At 38.1% G+C, this 21,655-nt stretch overlaps 1 protein-coding gene across 7 annotated transcripts in view; it reads right to left on the reverse strand.

The window, feature by feature from the left end:
• The window catches only part of LOC143738310 (NLR family CARD domain-containing protein 3-like), a 58,879-nt gene extending 38,979 nt beyond the window's left edge, over positions 1-19,900 (reverse strand). Inside the window, exons 1-11 of one of the 7 annotated variants that reach the window (XM_077230409.1) lie at positions 19,810-19,853; positions 19,517-19,589; positions 19,343-19,371; positions 19,134-19,228; positions 18,793-18,906; positions 17,954-18,079; positions 17,131-17,343; positions 16,292-16,411; positions 10,980-12,710; positions 4,577-4,648; positions 3,852-4,019 (exon numbers count right to left, since the gene is read on the reverse strand). In XM_077230409.1, the coding sequence (XP_077086524.1) occupies positions 3,852-4,019; positions 4,577-4,648; positions 10,980-12,710; positions 16,292-16,411; positions 17,131-17,198 (2,159 nt within the window). In that variant the 5' untranslated portion in view covers positions 17,199-17,343; positions 17,954-18,079; positions 18,793-18,906; ... (2 more) ...; positions 19,517-19,589; positions 19,810-19,853. Of the gene's footprint in view, positions 1-3,851; positions 4,020-4,576; positions 4,649-10,979; positions 12,711-16,291; positions 16,412-17,130; positions 17,344-17,953; positions 18,080-18,792; positions 18,907-19,133; positions 19,229-19,342; positions 19,372-19,516 lie in introns of all 7 variants that reach the window. The other 6 variants (XM_077230404.1, XM_077230403.1, XM_077230406.1 and 3 more) reach the window with 6 other exon arrangements.
• Between the last annotated feature and the right edge of the window lie 1,755 nt (positions 19,901-21,655).

The raw sequence follows: 21,655 nt of genomic DNA on the forward strand, positions 1-21,655 counted from the left end.
TGGAACCAAACTCTGCAGGACAGCGGCCCTCCAGGAGCAGGATTGAAGACCTCTGTATTAGAATAACTTCTAAAATGGAGTGAACACGGAGCAGTTTTCTCTTGAGCGGGAATGGAAAACCCGGAATGAGCCGGAGCGGAGTGATTACAGAACGCTTCGAGTGGAGAGAGGAAGGTGCTTTCGCTCGACTCTAAGCTTTGATCACATTCCCATCAGCAGGGTTAATACACCTCGTCTTTCCTTAATTTAAGACCAATTCAAACTCAAATTGAGACATTCATAACACTATTTGATAAATGTAAGCCTATTTTAGGCCTTATGAAAAGTGAATTTAATACATTAAGGACTGACGGGAACCCTGCAAGTAATGGATATCCGTCATAACGACGGAGAACTTGAATCCCTGTTTACAGATCAAACACATGAACTCACAGCAGCAGGAGAAATACAGCAAACGCTTCAAACAGAAAAATATTAATCCTGTTACATCATATATCAACAGACATGAAATTAATTTTTTAATGTTGTTTCAATAGCTTGGCTTGTAATTAACCCTCTGGGGTCCAGAAACGCGCTGGCGCGTTTTGCTGTTTTTTTCCATATAGCAGCAACATAGACTTAAAATACTCCGTCATTTTTGGTCATATAAATAAAATCAATACATGATTATAAACTATAGAGGGTCTTCTTTTTTTGTGTACACTCACATTAGCATCAAAACCGTGTGCTTTTGTAAAATAAAGAAAATAAACAGGGTGTGCTTTCTGCCTCTCTGTCTCCGTTAACTTTTTTTCTGGAGCACGTCTCTAAACTTAAACAAAGCTCAGCGAATACTGTTCACACAAGCATGAGCAATATATCTTTATAATCATTTAAGTTTGTACTTTAAAATATCTAATTCTAAACTAAAATAAATATTCTCTGTTTATGTAATCTATAAAAAAAGAGAGAGGTGTCAGCCAATCTCATTATCGTTCTCTCAGCTCATTATTCTGCTAATGTGACACGCCCACGGAGATCGCGCGGTATTCAAACGCAAATTATCTGAAGCAACACAAGCAAAGTTTCAATAAATAAACGCCTCATAAACGCGATAACACAACAAATGTAATCATCAGATTAATGTACTATTTCTTCTTGCGAGACTGTGTGAGGAATAATCCTGGGACATTTACCTCAGAACATGTGCTGGTTTATTTTCATTTCGAGGGTCAACGGATCTAGCCGAGAAGTACGTTTTTTTTAATATTGTTCTAATCTCGATATCACAGTGTATGTAAACCGGAAAAAGACTGTTTAAATATGAATCGCGTCTGTGTGTGGATGAATGAACTGAACAGTTTTTACCAAACCCTATTGCTATACTGAGATGAGTGAAAATCGACTAAAATATGTTGAAATAACGTTAAAATGTATTTGTATTAGCAACGTATTAAACTGCAAATTAATATTTATATGCCCTAATATAGGCTCATAAATACAACAAACGATATGCCTATGTTACAGACGAAATATGAAAGACTACATTTCGTTGACTAGTTTTGGATAGATTATTAACTGTTTACTGTAAACTAGACTACTGCCACATTGAATAAGCTTTTGTTCACCAATTTCTGCTCAAATGTTAAATATATTAGGCTATGTTTGTTTTGTCAAAAATAAAGTCATCAACTAGGATGCTATTATAGTGTTTGTTCCAATGTAGGCTTTATTCAAACTAATGAATCCTTAACTTTGAAATATGTACGATAAAATGTATACTTTAGTTTTTACAAAGAAATATTACACTTGAAATATTGTTATTTTAATTGTTGCTGTAATTGTAACCTTTTTAATAAAATAGCAAATAATATATTTACAAGGTAGATGTAAACAAAATCTTAAAAGGATAATATAAGCTTTCTCTTCAAATTATTTGTATTGTGTTTTATTAAATTTGGGGAGAGGATACATATCCAAAACTTTCTGAAAATACAGTATGAGAATTAACTACACAATTCCTAGAAATGTTCACCTTGGATATTATACAATTTGCAAGCAAAAATACAAGTGGAAAAATACTATTTTTTTATAGATGTTTCCAACTGTGAACCAATTTTGTAGTATATATATATTTATTTTCTTGTGTCCTTGTATTCTTTCTTGTGGCTCAGTGACACACCTGTGAAAAGCTCATTATGCAGGCTCATTAAGCAGGTCTTTTGTCTTCACAGGTGTGAATCAGACCATTATACATGAGTCACGCCCATTTCGCATATTGCCTTTCCAAACAAAAAGTGTTTTGCTAAATTTAAATCAATGTATTGTTTTATGTGAATGATTTGGCAGGATGATTTTCAGATCATTTTGAAGCAAAAATCCTAGGCGAGAACATCTATGAGTCAAAAGTATGTGTTTTGTTGCCTTATTTCAGAGACTTTAAGTTTTAGTTTTTTCAATAACAAGTATTCTCGCAAAAATACAAACATGTACATACATCTTGCTCACATATTATGGTAGACCTGTTTGTGCTATATAGAGTGAATTTACACCTTTGCCATTAACATGTTTATAAATAACTGAAAAAAGCACAAATGTCAGAGCCTGTCAGAACACCTCCAGGACCCCAAAAACACCTTGTACTCCTGAGGGTTAAAGGCTTCAAGTTTCATCATTCAGTCACCTGTGCGTAGGGAAGATGGCACGATACACCGGTGTGGAAGCTCTTCAGCTCGTCCAAAATACTAGCGACGAAGAATCCACATTTTCATCAGAAGAAGAGTGCGACTACTCTGATGACGACCGTTTGTATTTTGAAGAGCGACTTCATCCAGCCGTGGATAGATTTTCGGATGAGTAAGTATTTAGTCTTACTTCCATTAGTTGACAAGCTATTCAACATAAACATGTAGCTTACATATTATACTGGGTGGACTATTTTCCGCTTGCCATCCAGAGTATTGACATTTGATATATTCAACACAATCTAATGAAAGTGCATATCTATACCATGAATTTAATATCTCGTACCATTTCAACGCCAAAAATGTTTTTTTTTGTTTTTGTTTTTAGTGCATATGCTACACACTGTAAACCCCTTGGTTATGAAATTTGTATATGTAAATGATATGTTTAGATCATTATGTATGAAAGCTAGAATTTAGAAGTTATTTTAGAAAATAGGCCTATTAGGTGTTTAGATTATATTTTGAGTAGTTTAAATCCTGCCACATTATCATTAACGATGCATGCTCGCAAATTTCAGTTGTAAATGTGTGTAAATGTGCTGAAAGGTGTAAATATACCCAGTTAATGAATTGTTCAGGCTGCCATTAATATTGATAGGCCATTACCACTCCCACGCATAAACCTCTTCTGACAAAAAAACTGTCATACAAAGTATAAATTAATGTTTTGTTTTATGTGAACGATTAGGCAGGATGATTTTCACATCATTTTGAAGCCAGAACTCGAAGCGACAAAATCCATTAGTCAAAGGTCTTGTGGACACATATTTAGTATGTGTTTTGTGGTGTTATTTCAGCAACTTTCATTTTTATTTTTTTCAATAACCACGCATAAACATTATTCTCTTAAAAATACAAACATGTACATACATGTTGCTCACATATTATGGTAGCCCCGTTTGTGCTATATAGAGTGAATTTACACCTTTGCCATTAACATGTTTATAAATAACTGAAAAAAGCACAAATGTCAGTGCATGTCAAAACATCCCAAGGGCCCCAAAAACACCTTGGTCCCCAGAGGGTTAATGTAATAATAGTTATTTCCCTGCATTATATTCCATTTTGATTATACTTTATGAACTCACAGTGACAGTTTCATGTGAGAGTCACGTATGATCTTACCACAGTTTCTCCAGTTTACAGTGAGGATTCTCAAGTACAGCAGAGAACAGCTTCACTCCTGAGTCTCCTAGTTTATTATACGACAGATTCAGTTTTCTCAGGTGTGAGGGGTTTGATCTCAGAGCTGAAGCCAGAGCAGCACAACCGGTGACACCACAATCCCTTAACCTGTAGAGAACAATTACACACTATTCACTCTCTCAGATCAACACAGAAATGTGTTTATCATTTGCGCAATTTATATTTTTTTAAACCATTAATTCAATATATCAGTACGTTTAACTGTTATTCTAAGAGATTATGTCTCTATGTGAGGGAGGAAGATATATATATATATATATATATATATATATATATATATATATAGAGAGAGAGAGAGAGAGAGAGAGAGAGAGAGATAGAGAGAGCGAGATAAGACATATATATATAACTGATTCATGAATACATTGAATACATCTGTTTTTATCCTATATATAAATGCATTAACATTTACATTAAAATTAATATAAAGTCTAAATATAAATGCTTATATAAATACATTAAAAATGCATATATTTGAAAATATATTTCTCACACAAATATCATAAAAAACGGTTAAGTAGATCACAAATCAGATCAGATAGGTAAGTGTGACTCATATTTTTTGTTAAACAATTCATTTATAATGTTTAAGTAAGAAATGTTATAATGTGTTAGCAGTGATGATTGTTCTCAGTGTTACTTACACAACTGATCTAGTCGCTGTAACCACAGGCAGCAGCTTCTGAAGAACTTCATCGACTGTGTTTTGTGTAACACTAATTGAAAATAAAAAATAAATAAGTTTATTATTAATGCTAATAGCAATGATTCATATCACAAGTAAATAATACATTTTACCTTCCTAAATGCCCTCAAATATTTTTTTAATTAAACACTGCTTTATAAAAGACATGTGAAAAAGTTGTTTTAGTATCTACAACTGTAGAAGCCTCGTATTCAGCCAACACAGATTTGTTTTTTCTTTTTCTTGTCAATGTTCCTGTGGCAGGTCCATTAGTCTGCATTTAAACTACAACACTATTTTGACATATAGTGTTTTTTTGTCCTGTCTGTTGCAATGGTTATCACCATGGCGACATTTACCTCCCGAATTTTAAATTTTAAGCACACCAGTTTGTTTGCTTGTTACTTGTTTATTTACCTACTTGTTTATTTAATAATTTACTTTGTTTTATTGTCACAAGAAATGACAGGTAATGAATCATTGTCCATAATTTTGCGAGCAACTGGTGATAAAGTAAAATTATGATGATACATTAATCTGATTTATTTTCTTAAAACTTCTCTTGTAGTGAAGGCACATAGTGAAAAAATGAGTATTTTCATGAATTAAGAAGTATTTTGTGTTAAACAAGTTGTCTTTGAAATGAGAAGTAAGCTAATGTAATATTTTATCCTCACAGCGCGTCAGTTATGCAGTGATGCGCTATAAAATTATTGCGGGCATAGCCGGACTGCAGCCCAGTAGGGGGCCCTGTCCTCCGTTTTCGTTCGTTTGTTTTGTTCGGTTATATGACAGATATCATGAAATTATTAGCTGCATTTCCACTGTCTGGCCAGTGTTCACGGAGATGTTTGAAATGCTATAGTTTGAAAGACGGAGCGGAGCCGCCGACTGGGAGCTTCAAGGCCATAATCAAACGCGCAAACTGCACTGCTATCACAATATAGGAATAGGCATAAATGTAATCAAAATTATTTAAAAAAATAATAATAATAATAATTTAGGCCTAACGAGTTCCGGTTTTATATATTTATACCACGAGCCTATGATATGCAAGTTATCACACCAGCAAGGGTGCTGTTTTTTCTGAACATCTGCACAATCGCAAATGAGACATTTATACAACAGTTCAATAAAGTTTTTGAGTAACTTTTATAGATAGGGTACATACATTTAGTTCCCTTTCGAAAGGAAACTTGCACTGCGTCGAATGACGCTAAGGGGTACGCCTCAGGCATGACAGGTGTCTGAAATCACTATCAAATCACGGCAATCCTATTGACCAGCGACAGCCCATGTCTTCATTAACTTGCAAACATGACATTCATCTTTTTATCTTCAGGGACTGTTCTGTCTGTAAGCGCTTAATCAAATAATGTAATTATGAAATGTACTGAGAAGGCAGATTGCAGTGTGCAGAATCGTGCCCAAGGTATTTGACGCCAGGTGACACACAAACCGTGCGTTTTCTGTTTGGGAGAAGAGCACGCACAGGCAGTACTCGAGGGATCTGCCTGTGCAAAATGTGAGCGTTTTCCTCTGAGAAAGCTCCACTCTTGTCTGGCCCTTTTCTCCAGTGAAGAGGGCTCAACGTGTGCCATGGGGTTCTCAGATGGAGCTCACCGATCGCCTGGAGAGGGGTGTAATCCCCTCAGACAATTTGGGGGCTGACAAGGGTGAGCTGCGGGTGGATGGTGATTTTTCTACTCTTAGTCTGGCAGCCAGTGCTCTTCCGGACGAGCAGGAGATGGCTAATGAGAGTGGTGATAATCAGATAGATCCCGAATCCTCTGAGCCACCCTGCCCAGTGTATGCTGAACTGGTTGCAGTTATGGAACACGCCGCAGGCAGGCTGCAGCTGCCGTGGCGGCGCGTTGGGGGAGAGACTGTTTGCGGTAGACTAGACTATTTGTTTCTCCCTGGCCATAAACCACCAGCTCAGGTGAGCCTTCCATTCCTTCGGGATCTCCATACTGAGATTGAGAGGGCATGGAAGAGCCCATTTCTGCCAGTATCCACCAACATCAGCAGGCAAGTTTCGCTGATGTTGATCGGATAAGAGAACGTGGGTATGTGTCGATGCCGCCCATCAACGAACTATCTTGCATCTGGGCAGCCGATCTGCTGGGGGATCTCGGCCAGAGGGCGGGGCTGTCCCCTGAGGCAGTTGCTGAACGGAGCACTAAGGGGCACAACGTCATTTAAAAAAAAGAATGGAAATGTTGATTGTTGCCGCTTGGTTTATTTTCTAATCACACCCTTTTTAGCCCTCGGGCTATTAGCCACCTCAGGATAGAGTAGTACGTCTCCTCTCTTAAATAATAATAATTTTTATTAGAGAGTATATAGATTTCTGTCTAGAGACTGACGCTGGAGCTTCAGATAGATCTTATGTCCGGAAAACGGGGCAATCTAACATGTTTTGTCCTGAGTACATCGCTCCCTTGAGCTCTGTTTTATGGCAAGCAAACAGCTTTTTGGATAGTGTGTTCCTTCCTGCTCTCCCTTTATTACGAGTGAGGACACACACGATTTATGTGTTGTTTGTTTGGGAGTGGAGCATACAATTCCCGACGTGTAACATATGCCCTATCAAGAGTTTTAGCTCTGCTCCTGTTGGCTTTCTTCTCGAGGGAAGAAAGTCAATAAAGATTCTTTGGCTCCGATCTCGCGTTTACGCGTCTGCAATAAAGTTTCTGTGACTCGATCTCGGATCTCGCGTGTGCTGAGGCAGCGCATAGATTACGGGGCTCCTTAAGAGTCTAGTGGCTCGGATCTCACGTTTGTAGATAATGGGTCCGCAATATATGCAGGGAACTGAGCAGACAGGAATTCTCTTTCTCTCTTTCTCTTATGATTGTGTGCCAACTAGTGTTTGCATACTATTATTTAGGCTATGGTTCTTTTTGTTTGAGATTATAATATGAATATTCAGCCTGTCATTCATGTATTCTTGTCTGCTTGTTTCTGGCTGCATTTAATTTTGACTAAATTAAATGCTAAATACTCTTCTGATTTGAAGTCTATATTAATACACTACATTCAGCCTTTCACCTAGACCGTTTCTACTTGTCTGGTTGACATTTGGCAGCATTAAATTTGAGAAAATTAAATATGTACTCATCTTATCCTTGAGGAGTCATTTAATACTGATGAAATTAATGGGTAATTCCTGGGGGGAAATGGATAACACCTCATTATATGGTGCCCATCTCCCTTTGGTGCCCTCCAGCAAGTTCTAGTCTCAGTGTCTGACTCGCAGAAGGAGGGTTTAAGAGGGGTCAGTTCGGTTGTTTCCTGCCGGTCATCCATTTTAGGATGCTGGATTGGCTTCTCAAGCTATACTAGAGACAAGTCTCGAGAGGCTGATTCCTTTAGTAGTCTCAGCCGTAGTCGCAGAGCTGCCAGTTCGGTTGTTCCCCGCCAGTGTAGTGTACCAATGTACAGAGTGTACAGTGTAGTGTACCGAAGTGTACCAATATTGGGTTCCTCCCTTCGGCCTAGGTTTATCATAGCTCAATCAGAGCAGGTGGCGGTTCGGCATCGAGATGTTGTTCCGTCTCACAAGAAAGTTTGGCTAGTTCCTCGCCCAAGGCCCAGTGTTGGGGGCTTCTTGTCATCGCGTAATGTTAACAACAGACGCATCCTTCACAGGTTGGGGGGCGATCATCAGTGGTCGCTCGGCACAAGGTCTGTGGCAGGACCATCTAATTTCTACACACATAAATCGGCTAGAAATGATTGCGTGTTTAGAGCTCTCAAACACTTCCTACCGGACCTGAGGGGCCATCATGTGCTTGTCCACACAGACAAAACATTGGTGGTTTCTTACATCACCATCAGGGGGGTCTGAGGTAATGTCACTTATGCAAACTTGCTCACCAGATCCTCCTCTAGGCCCAAGGGAATTTGCTCTCTTTTAAGGCAATTTATATCCCAAGTTTTTAAATCAGGGAGCAGACATCATGTCGAGGCAGGGGCCGAGGCCCGGGAAATGGAGACTCCACCCTGAGGCGGTGGAGCTCCTATAAAAAACTTTGGTGCAGATGTGGCTGAGGTCACGTCTGTACGCATTTCCCCCAATCTCTCTGCTCCCGGGAGTTCTGGAGAGAGTTCGCCGGGACGCGTTCCGTCTTCTGTTAATAAGCCCCGTTTTGGCAGGCCCGAGTACAGTTCTTGGAGCTAGAGTCTCTCCTCGATGGCTCTCTTCTGGAGATTCCACTCAGGGGGGGGCCTTTTCTCTCAAGCGAGCTGGTTGATCCTTCACTCCCGCCCAGAATTATGTGCGGAGAGCACCAGCCGGACCCAGTTACTGCCCAGTGGTTGAATGTGCTCGAGTTCCTGCAGGAGCTTTTTTCCACAGGTCTATCCCCCTCCACACTAAAGGTGTACATGGCGGCCTTAGCTGCTTACCACGTCCTTTTAAGTGGTGCATACTTGGGGATACATCCTCTAGTACCGTTTCCTTCGTGGCACTGTGACCAAGATACTAAGAGTATGGCTGCTTCTAAAACATTATCATCAGGAGATCCCCCAAATATTTGTGTGATGTGGCAGGTTGTTGCCTCGCTGCACACATTAGTGAGGTTTTTGAACTTGACCCCAGCTCCACTCAAGGGGCGAATGGGCTTTCGCCTTGGTGTGCGCAGAGATTTCACATGGACAGGCACTTGCTACCATGGTGCCGTGGATATAGTGTTCCCACAAAGTCTGGACACAGCTCGAATTCACTTGAAAGGGAACGTCTCAGGTTACGTATGTAACTCTGAGATTTGAGAAAAGAGATTTGTCACTGTACGATTGGCCATTTAGGCCTCCCAGAAGGCAAACCCCCAACAGCGTGGGTACATTTTGCCAGCTAGCAAGACCACTGTCAGGCGTTTCGCCTTGAATCATTCCACCATAAAGCTCAGTCCACAACCTTACTGGTCCAGGGCAATCAGTTTCTTACAAGAAACTTAGAGAACTTTCAGGCAGCCGGCTTTAACAGGCCGCTCCAAGACTGAGCCCCAGGACTGGGTAGGCCAACTAGGCCACCCTGGGACTGACACCCTGAATCAGGGTTCATTGCTACTAGTTTTCTAGCTTACTATCAGGTAGTAGGCCTCACCAGGCCTCCTTGAAGGCGAGATCCCAATTATGGGCATCTGGACAGCTAGCCTGACTGGCTATAAGCTAGTAGGCCTCACCAGGCCTCCCTGAAAGTGAGTTCCCAAGTATGGGCACCTGGACAGCTAGCCTGACTGGCTATCAGGTTGTAGGCCTCATCAGGCCTCCTCGAAGGCGAGATCCCAAGTATGGGCATCTGGACAGCTAGCCTGACTGGCTATCAGGTAGTAGGCCTCAACAGGCCTCCCTGAAGATGAATTCCCAAGTATTATAAATTAAGATATATGATAAAAGTAGCCTAATAATTAACAACAATAATTTAATATGCCGTGTGCCTGTCCGCTACGCCATTGTGAAGAGCTAAACGGACACCAGGAACGACATCAAGGCGATTAACTGTTTTATCAAGTTTACTTTGTCCGTCAGCGTGACATAATTTTCATCATCAGGAGTATCCGCTTGTAGCCTAATTTTTGTGATGGTGCAGACAGTGCGCACACAACGGTCAAAAGAGTTTACCTTGAAAGCCTTGTACACTGTAAAATGATAAGTTACAAGGGTCCTTCGGCTTGTAGACTCGAGTCCTCAGCATTAAACACTAGGCAAGGCAAGGCAAGGCAAGGCAAGGCCCCACCCCATGACCCCGCCCCATGGTCACGGCACAAAAATACTATTAAAACTTATTTTTGGAAAAATACTTTCTATTAAATATCTTTAAATTAACTGGAATTTTTGTTAATGCAATAAAGTGAATGACAGTCGTCTGTGTCGCCCAGTGTATTACATTATTGTCAGTTTAGTGATAGCAAAAGACAACATGTATGCCTTCATCTCCGAAAACATTATTGGTGTCTTACATTTCATAATGAACTCAGAAAAACTCAGTGCCGACTCGTTTTCCATCAGTTCTTTTTTTAACATTAATTGGAATGCGTGCAAAGGATTGTGGGAGATTGAAGAACACAAAGGATACACTTGATAGATCCTTGAAAACGAGCTGAACTAAAGACACAAAATGAAGTGTGTCTTCAAAAGATCCTTCAAACTGAGACAGCCTTCAGAGGCGCTTGATGATGTGGCAGTCGAGATATGCAGCCTTAAAAGGACACAGCCACAGTTTGAGAAACACCCACAAATTATGTACAATATCCCAGAAATCAGTCTGTGCCCCGTAATTTTAACACCTCTGATCTCTTAGTTTCTCTTTGTTCATAATGTATTAGACTGTAATGATTGTACTCAGTGTGACTTACTGATCATTTCTGTCTCCAATTAAGCTGCTCAGGTTAAACTCATGCAGTGTCTCCTCTGAGGACAACAACACAAAAACTAAAGCTGACCACTGAGAAGAGGAGAGTTTCACATTACGTAATCCTCCACGGCTCATATGAGGTTCAGCTTCGTTCACTAGTGAAAGATCACCCAGTTCATTCAGACAGTGAAAAAGATTGACGTATTTATCTGGAGAGGGATTCTCACTGATCTTTTCTTTAATATAGTCAACTGTTTTCTCATTGTTGTGAGAGTTGCTTGCTGTCTGTGTCTTTAGTTCTTGTAAGAGACTCTGATTAGACTTCAATGACAGACCCAGAAGGAAACGAAGGAAAAGGTCCAGATGCCCATTTTTACTGTCTAAAGCCTCATCCACAGCTCTCTGATGAAGATCAGATAGTGAAACTTTGTCTCCATTAGCTGGTTTGGTAATCTGGTCAAACACACTGGTGTTATTGTTGATAAAGGAGAGATGTACATATAGAGCTGCTAGATGTTCCTGAATGCTCAGATGAACAAAGCAAAAGACATTCCCCTGATACAAGCCCAACTCCTCTCTGAAGATCTGAGTGCACAATCCTGAGTAAACTGATGCTTCTGTCACATCAATGCCACACTCTCTCAGGTCTTCCTCATAGAAAATCAGGTTGCCTTTCACAAGCTGCTGATAAGCCAGTTTCCCCAGTTTGACAATCATGTCTTCATCTTTCACTTTCTTCTCATAGTCCTTCTCATGTTTGATGTTGGTCTGAATGAGCAGGAAATGTGTGTACATTTGAGTGAGAGTCTTGGGAATCTCTCCACTCTCTGCTTCACTCAACATCTTCTCTAGAACAGTGGCTGAGATCCAGCAGAACACTGGGATGTGGCACATAATAAAGAGGCTCCTTGAGGACTCCAGGTGTGAGATGATCCTGTAGGCCAGACTCTCATCACTGATTCTCTTCCAGAAATATTCCTCCTTCATTGGGTCACTGAAGCCTCGTACCTCTGTCACTCGATGGACACACTCAGAGGGGACAAGATCCGCTGCTGCTGGTCTGGAGGTGATCCAGATGAGAGCAGAGGGAAGCAGATTCCCCACAATGAGGTTCGTCAGCAGCTCGTCCACTGAGGCTGATTCAGTCACATCACACAACCTCACATTGCTCTGAAAATTCAGAGACAGACGACACTCATCCAGACCATCAAAGATGAACGAAACCTTATACTCATCACTGGATATGTCCACTTCTTTTGTTTCAGGGAAAAAGTGATGAAGAAGATCTGAAAGACTGAGTGTTTTGTCCTTCATCAAGTTGAGCTCCCTGAAAGGAAGTGGAAATATGAGCTGGACGTCCTGATTCTCTTTCCCTTCAGTCCAGTCCAGGATGAACTTCTGCACAGAGACTGTTTTTCCAATGCCAGCCACTCCCTTTGTCAGCACAGTTCTGATGGGTTTGTCTTGTCCAGGTAAAGGTCTAAAGATGTCACTGCATTTGATCGGTGTGTCCTCTGTTTCTGCTCTCCTGGACTGTGTCTCAATCTGTCTCACCTCATGCTCATTATTGATCTCTCCACTTTCACTCTCTGTGATGTAGAGATCTGTGTAGATCTCATTCAGGAGTGTTGGGTTTCCCTGCTTTGATATTCCCTCATACAAACACTCAAACTTCTGTCTCAGATTTGATCTCAATGTGTTGAGGACTTCAGCAGCTTGGTCGGAGACATGGCTGTAAGATCAAAATACCACATTACTACACAAGTTGGAGAAGTAAATAACCATACATTACAAAATGATTTGTTTGCTGTATTATGGGACACAGAACATCATTAGGTTTCTGAAATGTTTAAATTATTAACCATGTGTTTGAGTGATGTGATTTGAATTGCAGCACCTAAAATTGAACAACATCAACAAAAAATTCCTGCATGTTACCTGAAACCAGGAAACATGCTATCATTAAAGTATTGTGGTTGAATCACAGACTTATAAACAGATTGGTTTTAACTGGTCTGGATGGAAGATTTGACTTTAAATCAGAATGAAGAGGACAAGGAATCAGACACACTGATATTGATGTAATTGTGTTATTGTTACGAACTGCTCCGAGACACCAAGGTTGAGAATCCAAAGCAGTTTTTAATGGGAAAATCCAAGATCATAAACCATATAACAGGCAGCGGTCAAAAGCACAGGCTAATCAGTCCAAAAAAATGACAGGGCACAGGAACACAGACAAACAGGGTAATCCAAGAGACAGGCGAATGGGAAAAACCAGAGAAAAGGCAGATGATCGAAATAGACAAGTGCAGTGTAACTCAAAACAAGACTTCGCAAGGAGTGAATGTGAAAACCAGGCGTATCTGCGATGAGCTAAACAAGGTTATGACATACAGGTGAATGTGATCATGGCTGATTATTCTGGGCAAAGGATTACGGGAAATGTAGTTTGTGGATGTGTGGTGATTATCCGGGTTGGAGTGCCCTCTGATGGTTATCCCGGGCAATCTCACTGGTGATCGTTACAGTTATTAACTGAGTAACCGACCAACAGCCTTTTCGGTGAGTGAATGTATTAACCCCCTGGGTTTATACACCCCTGGGTTTATAGTCACGCTGGCGGGACCAGCTCGCTTTTTTTCTTATCAGTGCAAAAGAGACTCTAAAGTTGATTTTGATCTTACATATAAGTGTTATACATCATTCGATCCTGTTAAGTGTCTATTTTTTGTGTATACTCACAATAAAAACAAAGTGTTATGCTTTTTGTCAAATAAAGAAAAATAAACATGATATGTGAGTTTTGCCTTCTCTCTGTCAGTGAAGTCCTTTCTGAATCGCGTCCGAAAATCAACTGTAACTCCGCGAATACTTGTGTAAAAAAAGACTACTGCCACATTAAATAGTTAAGCTTTTGTTCGCCAATTTCTGCTCATATGTTAAATATACTAGCTATAGTATGGCAGGGTTTTTCCTGCATAGACAATTATGAGGCGGCCGCCTCCGTCAAATTTCATGCCGCCTCCGCCTCTCGACAAAACTCGGACAGACAGTCACGTGCTCATATACACTTTTTCCACCGTGACAGTTCTGTCGCGATTCCCGCTTGTGTCCATTCTCTAACCGTGTAGTTTGCCGATAGTGCTGCACGGATAATAATCCGCGGGTCGAGTAATAAAAACATTCCATTCAATCGAGGGTGGATGACAGCTAAATGAGTGTAATAAAGACACGGAACTCCCATCATGGTACCTAATGTACGGACGGTAACAAAGTTGCGCTGTTGAGTCTCGCGCAGTTATTTAAGAAACCTACACACGACCAGAGTGCTGTTTTCCTGAATGCCATCACGATTGAAACCGAGATATTAATTTCATAACAGTTCAATAAACAAATAGTTAAAATTAAGTTACTTACATTTTTAGACTGTTTTTGTTTTGTTTTAGCAGCAAAAACAGTTCCAAACAACAGAACCATATCGCGTCTCACAGCAACACTCATCCATGATTCATTACTGAATCATTCAGCGTTTTGAACTAATCGCTTGAGTCAAAGATTCAATTGCCCATTATTAAACCGCCTCATTCTGAATCAATCAGCCGTTTGAATGAATCATTTACATTAATGACTCAATGGCTCGCTCATTAAGACGGCCGCCTGCCGCCTCCTACTGGCGGTTTAGTTTCAAAATATCATTCTTTTCAACATTCCTTGTATATTCAAAAAATATTCAAAATAATCTCATTAAATACAGCTATTGTCAATTATTTAATTTGATTGGTAACAGCCTCGTGTCTTATTAATTGAATGTATTGATAAAATGTAAGAATTTTTAATTAAATTTAGAGCATACATTAAATAAAATTAGGGGGAAAATGCCCTTTATAAAGGTACAAAAAATTGTTCTGATAAGAGTGTTTTCAAAAATGAAACATTGACAATAAGTTTAAAGGGAGTAAAGCCTCTGTTTAGGCTATAAAGAAAATGTAATTTTACCAAAAGAAGAACTTTTAATTTAAATAAATGTTAATTGTGTGATATGTTACCATATTATCATGCTTAATTGAATAATTGTAATGTGATGATCAGATGCAGATATCTAAATCAAAGAATATGGGTGGTTGGCGGGTGGATTATTATTTATTTTTAACAACAGATTCGAGTGACTCAAAGTGCACCAGATTAATGAATTTATCTTTAAAATGTACAACATTTTCTCACGGGGGGGCATGCCCCCGGACCCCCCTAGTGTTACAATTTTACCACCTCCGCCTCATTTTGAGCCAGGAAAAACCCTGTATGGGATGTTTTGTCAAAAATAAAGTAGGTATATTGAATTATCAAATAAGATGTTATAATAGTGTTTGTTACAATATTCAAACTAATGAATCCTTACCTTTGAAATACGTATGATAAAATTTATACTTTTTACAAAGAAAGAATATACTTGAAATATTGTTCAAATTGTAATTGTTGTTGTAATTTTAACCTATTTGTAATTGGTTGCAATTTCTAATTTTTATATATATACATACACATATATATATATATATATATATATATATATATATATATATATATATATATATATATAATTTCTTTTGTCCTCGCATTCTTTGGTACCCAGTGACACACCTGTGTGAAAGGCTCATTATGCAGCTCATTATGCGGCTCATTATCCGGTCATTGTCTTCTCAGGTGTGAACACGCCCCCACGCATATTGCCTTTCCAAACAAAAAGTGTCTAATAAAATTTAAATCAATGTATTGTTTTGTGTAAATGGTAAGGCAGGATGATTTTCAGATCATTTTAAAGCAAAAACTCTAGGTGAAAACACCCATTAGTCAAAGGTCTTGTAGACACATATTTAGTATGTGTTTTGTGGCCTTATTTCAGAAACTTTAAGTTTTAGAAGTTTTTTCAACAACCATACATAAACAATATTCTACAATACAAACATGTACATGCATCTTGCACACACACATATATATATATATATATATATGGTAGCCCTGTTTGTGCTAAATAGAGTGTAATGAAACCTTGCCATTAATATGTTTATAAGCAACTGAAAAAAGCACAAATGTCAGGGCATGTCAAAACATCTCAAGGACCCCAAAAACACCTTGGACCCCAGAGGGTTAACAATACAATACATAGAGGTTTACCCAAGAGCATAATGACAATCATTAATAGACTGAAACACAGGTTCTATTGTTTGGTTCAAATCCAGTTTATTAAATTGCTGTATATTAATAATAATTTCATAAAATATTAGATACTATAAGCAAAACATAGAAATTATATACCTGAGATCAGACTGTGTTTTTCCACTCTTAAACTTTTGTGGCTTCTCCATAGACCAGTTCATAGACACACAGCTGGACTCTGGGTTTGAGCTCTTCTGCTGGACTGAACTGGTTTTAAAACTAAGTAAAATAAAAAGCAGACAGATTTAGATGATATTTATGTCTTAGGAAAGACCAGGGAGTGTTGTAACGCTTTTGCTTTAATGCCTGTATCTCAGTGGGGTTTTGCAAATGTTTCGTCTTGGTGTGAAACAGCACTGTCTAGCTTTCAACAAACCAAACAAACTTCAACACACTTTCTGAACCAGCAGTTAGAATAATCTGATTAATTTTACACCTACTTCATTATATAAAGGTGGAAAATAATCTCACCATACATTAGTAACAGACTGACTGACTGATACATGTTGCTTTTAACTATAACTTTTATAGAAATGAAAGGGGAGAGTGGGCCACAACCTAACACTTTTAGATTTTCTCAGTTTGTGTAAATCCACTTGGGGTTCAGAGTATTTATTTTTCCACATTAATTTCACACATGTCTAGTACAATTGTGTGGTTTTGTTTCATTAATTCAGTGTATATTTGTTTCTTTATTTCCCCTGAAAGAATGAAAGTGAAATGTGACAACATGCCCCATAGGTGAGGCACATCATTACATGACCATATGACAGATTAAAATGTTATCTGATCTAATAAAAAAAAATATACAAGACAAACTAATATTTTGTCAATAAAAGACAATTATTAACTGTTTCATATAAAATAATGGTTGCTGTATATTAATAATAACTTCATAAAATATCAAACACTATAACCATAACATAGAAATGATATACCTGAGATCTGGCTGTATGTCTCCACTCTTAAACTCTATTGGCATATTCATAGAGCAGTTACTCTTCATAGACACACAGCTGGACTCTGGGTTTGAGCTCTTCTGCTGGACTGAACTGGTTTCAAATCTAAGTAAAATAAAAAGTAGACATACTTAGAGGACATTTATGTCTTAGGAAAGACCAGGGAGTGTTGTAACGCTTTTGTTTTAATATCTGTAGCTCAGTTGGGTTTTGCAAATGTTTTGTCTTGGTGTGAAACAGCACTGTCTAGCTTTCAACAAACTTCAATAAACTTTTTACACCTACTGCATTATATAAAGGTGGAAAATAATCTCACCATACATTTACTTGATGTCATTGCTAGTAACAGACTGACTGACTGATCAATGTCGCTTTTGACTATAACTTTTATAGAAATGATAGGGGAGAATGGGGCACAACCTAACACTTTTAGATTTTCTCAGTTTGTGTAAATCCACTTGGGGTTCAGAGTATCTTTTTCCCCCCCCATCAATTTCACACATGACTAGTACAATAATGTGGTTTTGTTTCATTAATTCAGAGTATACATTTTTCTTTATTTCCCCGAAAGAATGGAAGTGAAATGTGACAACATGCCCCATAGGTGAGGCACATCATAACAGGACCATATGACAGATTAAAATGTTATCTGATCTAATAAAAAATATATATACAAGACAAACTAATATTTTTTCAATAAAATACAATTATTAACTGTTTCATATAAAATAATGGTTGCTGTATATTAATAATAATTTCATATAATATCAAACACTATAAGCACAACATAGAAATGATATACCTGAGATCAGGCTTTATGTCTCCAATCTTAAACTCTATTGGCATATTCATAGAGCAGTTACTCTTCATAGACACACAGCTGGACTCTGGGTTTGAGCTCTTCTGCTGGACTGAACTGGTTTCAAAACTAAGTAAAATAAAAAAGCAGACAGATTTAGAGGACATTTATGTCTTAGGAAAGACCAGGGAGTGTTGTAACACTTTTGCTTTAATGTCTGTAACTCAGTGGGGTTTTGCAAATGTTTTGTCTTGGTGTGAAACAGCACTGTCTAGCTTTCAACAAACTTCAACAAACTTTCTGAACCAGCAGTTAGAATAATCTGATTAATTTTACACCAACTACATTATATAAAGGTGGAAAATAATCTCACCATACATTAGTAACAGACTGACTGACTGATCAATGTTGCTTTTGACTATAACTTTTATAGAAATGATAGGGGAGAGTGGGGCACAACCTAACACTTTTAGATTTTCTCAGTTTGTGTAAATCCACTTGGGGTTCAGAGTATTTATTTTCCCCCATTAATTTCACACATGTCTAGTACAATTGTGTGGTTTTGTTGCATTAATTCAGTGTATAGTTTTTTTCTTTATTTCCCCTGAAAGAATGGAAGTGAAATATGACAACATGCTCCATAGGTGAGGCACATCATAACAGGACCATATGACAGATTAAAATGTTATCTGATCTAATATAATATATATATACAACACAAACTAATATTTTGTCAATAAAATACAATTATTAACTGTTTCATATAAAATAATGGTTGCTGTATATTAATAATAATTTCATAAAATATCAAACACTATAAGCACAACATAGAAATGATATACCTGAGATCAGGCTTTATGTCTCCACTCTTAAACTCTATTGGCATATTCATAGAGCAGTTACTCTTCATAGACACACAGCTGGACTCTGGGGTTGAGCTCTCCTGCTGGACTGAACTGGAACAGAGAACAGATTCAGTTTAATCCTTTAGATTAAGGTGCTCATTCTTTATGAGAGGAACCATTTTTTTCATGTTAGTTTTAAAACAAAAAATAGTGTGTATTTGATCTCTCTCTGTGTGTGTGTGTGTGTGTGTGTGTGTGTGTGTGTGTGTGTGTGTGTGTGTGTGTGTGTGTGTGTGTGTGTGTGTGTGTGTGTGTGTGTGTGTGTGTGTTGAAAGTACCTGCATCCTGGAGAAAAATCTCCATCTCTGGATCCTTGTGAATCAGCCATGATCCATGCAGGAGAATCTGATGATTTTGATCTCCTCCACTGACTCTGAATGAAGAAACATTCACACACTAAATTAAATGAATTAAACAACCTTCTTAATTTAGCAGAAAATGTCTGGAGTGTGTGAGAAAAAGTATCATGTGACTGTGTTAACTCTACCTCATGTTTACACATATGCTGTTAAACTCCTGAAGAATCACAGACATCACCAAACACAAAAGAAACGTTGAAGTGAAAGGAACCCGTTATTGAAGATTTCATATAAAACAATCACTTAAAAATGTCCTCCAGAGATTCATATTAATATGAGGAAGTCACACAATGAACACTCACCTTGATCAAACTTTTACGAGATACAGGATCTCAAATCCTCCAGCTTTAACATCATGAAACTTAATGGAAATTCCTGCGTAAACGTTTCTATTAAACATTTTGATGCTCTGTTTTTCCGTTTAGTATTGGTACTTTACCTGCTTAAAATGTCGACAGGATAACTCTAACTTACTTTAACTTTGCTTTAGTTGTGTAGACTGTTAACTTAATGGAGGTAGGCTACACCTAACATTTGTTTTGTTAAAAATAAAATATATATACTGAGCGAGTACATCATGAATCAATCATCCAACCTCTGTGTTTTTGGTCTTATCCTGAATCTCTACGGTAGGCCTATAATTCGTGTTTATATTCTGACTATTTTAAACCGCTGCGGAGTAGCACAGTAAACTGCGTGACTCGTCATAGACATAAACAGAGAGAAGTAGATCCGGCCATAATGTTCGTCCGCAAGACGCAGTTTGTTTATTAACCGCTAGAGCGCCAACAGTTACATTTAACACATTTAAATGTTCTTAGTTTGTGTTCTGAAGATACATGAATGTCTTACGGCTTGGAACGGTGTGTGGGTGAATAATTAACGACAGAAATGCCAGTTTTGGCTGAACTAACCCCGTTTAAACTAATGAACTTTCCTGAAGCACTTGAAGATGCTTTCCTGTGTAGCGACGTCATTGGGTAGATGACGTCACTGGAAGAACGTCTGATCAGAACTTTGAGAGAACATTGCAACCTAGTAATTTTTTTTGTAAAAAAGTTTTTTTCCTTGCTCTTTTTATTAGTTTGTTCATATTTTTCTACCATATATTTTTGTTATTTATTTTTTTCAGTTTTTTTTAGATCCACTGTTTGCATTACATTCACAGTCATGTATGGATTTATAGTGTATGTATTACTACATTTATGTCCATTATTATTTTTTTATTCATATTTTATCGCGGATGTTTTGTTTTCTCAAAATCACAACATTAAACAGGCAGTTAACAAATGAAAGACACTCACAGATAATGATGTTCATTCGATGTTAAATATATAATAGAATATTCTAAAAGCCAAGTCATATTTAATTTCACTTATTCGCTTCACCTTGAAAGCAAATCCTTTTCTCCCAGTGCACTGAAATATTTCATGAAAGTACTTACTGTCTTGACATTTGTTCTCTGTAATGTAGCCTATCATGTTTTCTACTTTCACAGCCTGAAAAACACCTTTAGTTGAAATGAACTTTGTGTTCAGAAAAGAGTATGTAGTCTGACAGGTTTTTCTGGATTCGGCACATGACCGACTCTGACTGGAGAGATAAAATAATAATAAACCACAGCACCATAAGTCCCTGAAAATCACATCAATCCTGCGGGAAAATTCTTATTCATATTTTCAAATGAAAACATACAGAGTAGGCCTATATGTAAAATATATATAAAAAAATCGCTGTAAAATACAAGGTAAGATTGAGTGAGATCCCCTGGAGTAAGATGATTTTTCTTAATGCTTGAAGACACATACAAAATACCAAACAAACCTCAAAAAGACAAATCTTAATACAATTCCAGGAAGTCCAAATAGCAGCAAAAAGAATACCTAAACAACATAAACCTAAAGAAATGTAAAGAACAAAACATAAATTAGACACACAAATAAAATATTATCATCAAAAATACCTTCAGAATATGACATAGTATTATGGCTTTTTCTATCACACATGAGTCTTAAAGATTTGAAGATGAAATGTTCCTCTGTTAGCATGCAGCGGACAGGACTCACACACAAACTCCAGTCAGAATCCTCTGCGCTGATCAAGAAAGTCCTCAGTCAAACCCATCTCGAGTGAGGATGGATGTGTAAGGATGTTTGGTGATGAACTGAGCAACATCAGGCCTTTATGTCCTGCTCCTGGACTACACTTACTGTATGAGAAACACTTTATATTTTATTCAGCAGGGAATGCTCAGCCTGGGAAAACTCGCACGAGAACTCCCGTCTCTTTTCTACTGTCTTGTTTCTCATTGTTTGTATCTGTTATTGTTTGTATTTTGTTGTGAGCACTATATTTTTTTAAATAAAATAAATAAAAACTGATGTTATCTGACTTCTGCGTGAGATTCTCGGCGTGTTCACGTCACGCTAGTAACAGTTGCT

The sequence above is a fragment of the Siphateles boraxobius genome, unplaced genomic scaffold, assembly GCF_051911475.1.
Source record: "Siphateles boraxobius isolate OS27281-9 unplaced genomic scaffold, OSU_SipBor_1 143, whole genome shotgun sequence".
Classification (NCBI taxonomy): Eukaryota; Metazoa; Chordata; class Actinopteri; order Cypriniformes; family Leuciscidae; genus Siphateles; species Siphateles boraxobius.